This window comes from Nanorana parkeri, unplaced genomic scaffold (assembly GCF_000935625.1).
Source record: "Nanorana parkeri isolate BGI_ZX_2015 unplaced genomic scaffold, ASM93562v1 scaffold2950, whole genome shotgun sequence".
Taxonomy (NCBI): Eukaryota; Metazoa; Chordata; class Amphibia; order Anura; family Dicroglossidae; genus Nanorana; species Nanorana parkeri.
In genome coordinates this window covers 52940-55625 of record NW_017309218.1, presented here as the reverse complement: position 1 = coordinate 55625, position 2686 = coordinate 52940, and the positions used below count along the sequence as shown (strand labels likewise).

The 2686-nt window shown below is 47.2% G+C and overlaps 1 protein-coding gene across 1 annotated transcript in view; it reads right to left on the bottom strand.

The window, feature by feature from the left end:
- The window catches only part of LOC108802560 (T-box transcription factor TBX22-like), a 20266-nt gene extending 17889 nt beyond the window's left edge, over positions 1-2377 (bottom strand). Inside the window, exons 1-2 of the mRNA XM_018574417.1 lie at positions 2239-2377; positions 1991-2129 (exon numbers count right to left, since the gene is read on the bottom strand). Coding sequence (XP_018429919.1) covers positions 1991-2129; positions 2239-2377 — 278 coding nt within the window. The remainder of the gene's footprint in view (positions 1-1990; positions 2130-2238) is intronic.
- Between the last annotated feature and the right edge of the window lie 309 nt (positions 2378-2686).

The window sequence follows — 2686 nt, the reverse complement described above, 5'->3', positions numbered from 1 at the left end:
ATATACTCGGAGTATATCAGTATACATCGATAGCTTTCTTATTGGACTAACATTACATTTAAAAGACCAGATTTGGGGAGCGGCCCCCCCTTCTTCAGGCCGGAAGCAATATTTTGTGCACAGGACTATACGGCTCCCCATCCACATGTGTACATTGTATACAGAATCCTCTACAGATCCTATAATCCTGAATGTTGTGATGTCATAGTACAGATATATTATAATATTGGGCGATGACGTCATCTGTCATATGATTTGGGGTCCTATTGATTTGCTCTCAGTAATGACGTCACATTGTACTCTTATAATCCGGAGTTTCTGTGAAGTGTATTTGGGGAATGGATCTGATTTTGGATGCTGTGATATTTATTCGCTCGGACAGAAGATATTTCGGGGTTATCTCTCTTCTTGTTGGTCGGAGATGATATGATGAGGAAACATCGTGTGTCCGGGCGAATAAAACGAATCCCCGAAATGTTATATATCAGAGAGGAGACATTGTACGAATATAATCCCCCCAATCAGAGAGATCGGGGTACTTTCCGGGGAAATGTATGTTGATATCGGGATCGGGGTGATGTCGGGGTGTAGGGATGACATTATTGGCGTGATGTCGGGGTGTAGGGATGACATTGTCGGGGTGTAGGGATGACATTGTCGGGGTGATGTCGGGGTGTAGGGATGACACTGTCGGGATGTAGGGATGACATTGTCGGGGTGATGTCGGGGTGTAGGGATGACATTATTAGGGTGATGTCGGGGTGTAGGGATGACATTGTCGGGGTGATGTCGGGGTGATGTCGGGGTGTAGGGATGACATTATTGGCGCGATGTCGGGGTGTAGGGATGACATTGTCGGGGTGTAGGGATGACATTGTCGGGGTGTAGGGATGACATTGTCGGGGTGTAGGGATGACATTGTCGGGGTGATGTCGGGGTGTAGGGATGACATTATTGGCGCGATGTCGGGGTGTAGGGATGACATTGTCGGGGTGTAGGGATGACATTGTCGGGGTGATGTTTGTTTCTCCGGCAGAATAAACAGAGATGTTTGTCGGAGAGGAAATTGTTGAATTACCGGCTGGAGCCCCGAAGTATATATAATATATACCGCGGTCACACATAATGTACGGGAAGATTGTATATACCACATGCGGATATTATAGATCGTTGTATGTTATAAATAACTGTAAAGGAAACCTGTATGTATAATATATCGGAGGATTATAGAAGATTGTGTATGGGGATATTATAGATCGCTGTACATTATATACAGGAGGAATTCTACGATGGTGTCAGCCCGGACTTCTCGGATTAGATGACACTATATATATATATATATTATTACAGACAGTATACAGGAATATGAGGGATCTACATGGAGTTTTGTCTTCTCTTTTCTGGATAAAAGCTGAAACTATAAATCTCATCACCTAAAGATCCGCAAAATGTAATTTCTGCACCAAAAAGATCCCAAAAACCCGGCCAAACATGAACCCAGATAATGTATCAGAAGAGCCGGAGCCCCATAGACCGGCTACACAGTCCGGGGTATATATATATATACTGGGGAGCTGCTGGGATTTTATGGACTTGTTTATAGATTGCTTATAACGCACGGTATATACAGCACTTGTTTATGGATTGCATATAACGCACGGTATCTACATCACTTGTGTATGGATTGCATATAACGCACGGTATCTATATCACTTGTGTATGGATTGCATATAACGCACGGTATATACAGCACTTGTGTATGGATTGCATATAACGCACGGTATCTACAGCACTTGTTTATGGATTGCATATAACGGACGATATATACAGCACTTGTTTATGGATTGCATATAACGCACGGTATATACAGCACTTGTTTATGGATTGCTTATAACGGACGGTATATACCGCGCTTGGCACAGACCGCATATAACGGGCGGTACATTTCTGGATGACCCGACAATGAACGGAGCATCGCACAATAGGTTACCTGCCCGCCTTGGTGATGATCATCTCGGTTCCGATCTCATGAAATCTCCTCCATAGATCCCCCCCTTGCAGATCCACCTGGACATGGGGGGGCGCCGGGCAGGCCGGGGAAAGGGGCGCCGCCGATTTGGATCTCTTTTCTGCGGGGACACAACGATTGTTATAGAGAGTGGGGGGCCCTTCTATTAGAAATCTGGGGGGGGATCATATAATTTGTAGTCGAGGTGACATTGTATTCCTCTCACTAACCCGGCTCCTCCTCAGTCCCGGGGTTCCTCAGTTGCTGCGTGGCCCCTTTCTTGTCCACTGTGGCCCCTGGCTCCTCCAGTTTCCTTTTCCCCACCAGGGCCTCCACAGAGAAGGATCGGGCCCGGGTGCTCAGCGCCATCCTGCCCCTCCAGGGGCTCTGATCACATCTGCAGAGATCGGAGGTCCGAGGAGGAATGAGTCCCGATACTCCTCCTCACAGCTGCCCAGTGCAGGGGCCACAGGGGGCCCTCCGCCCACCAATTACTGGAGAGGGGAGGAGAGACCCCAATCTGTGCATATGTGTGTACAGAAAGGAGAGAGACCCCCCAGACTATGTACAGAGAGGAGAGAGACCCCCAAACTATGTACAGAAAGGAGAGAGTCCCAATATGTGTACAGAGAGGACAGAGACCCCCCAAACTATGTACAAAGAGGAGAGAGACCCCCA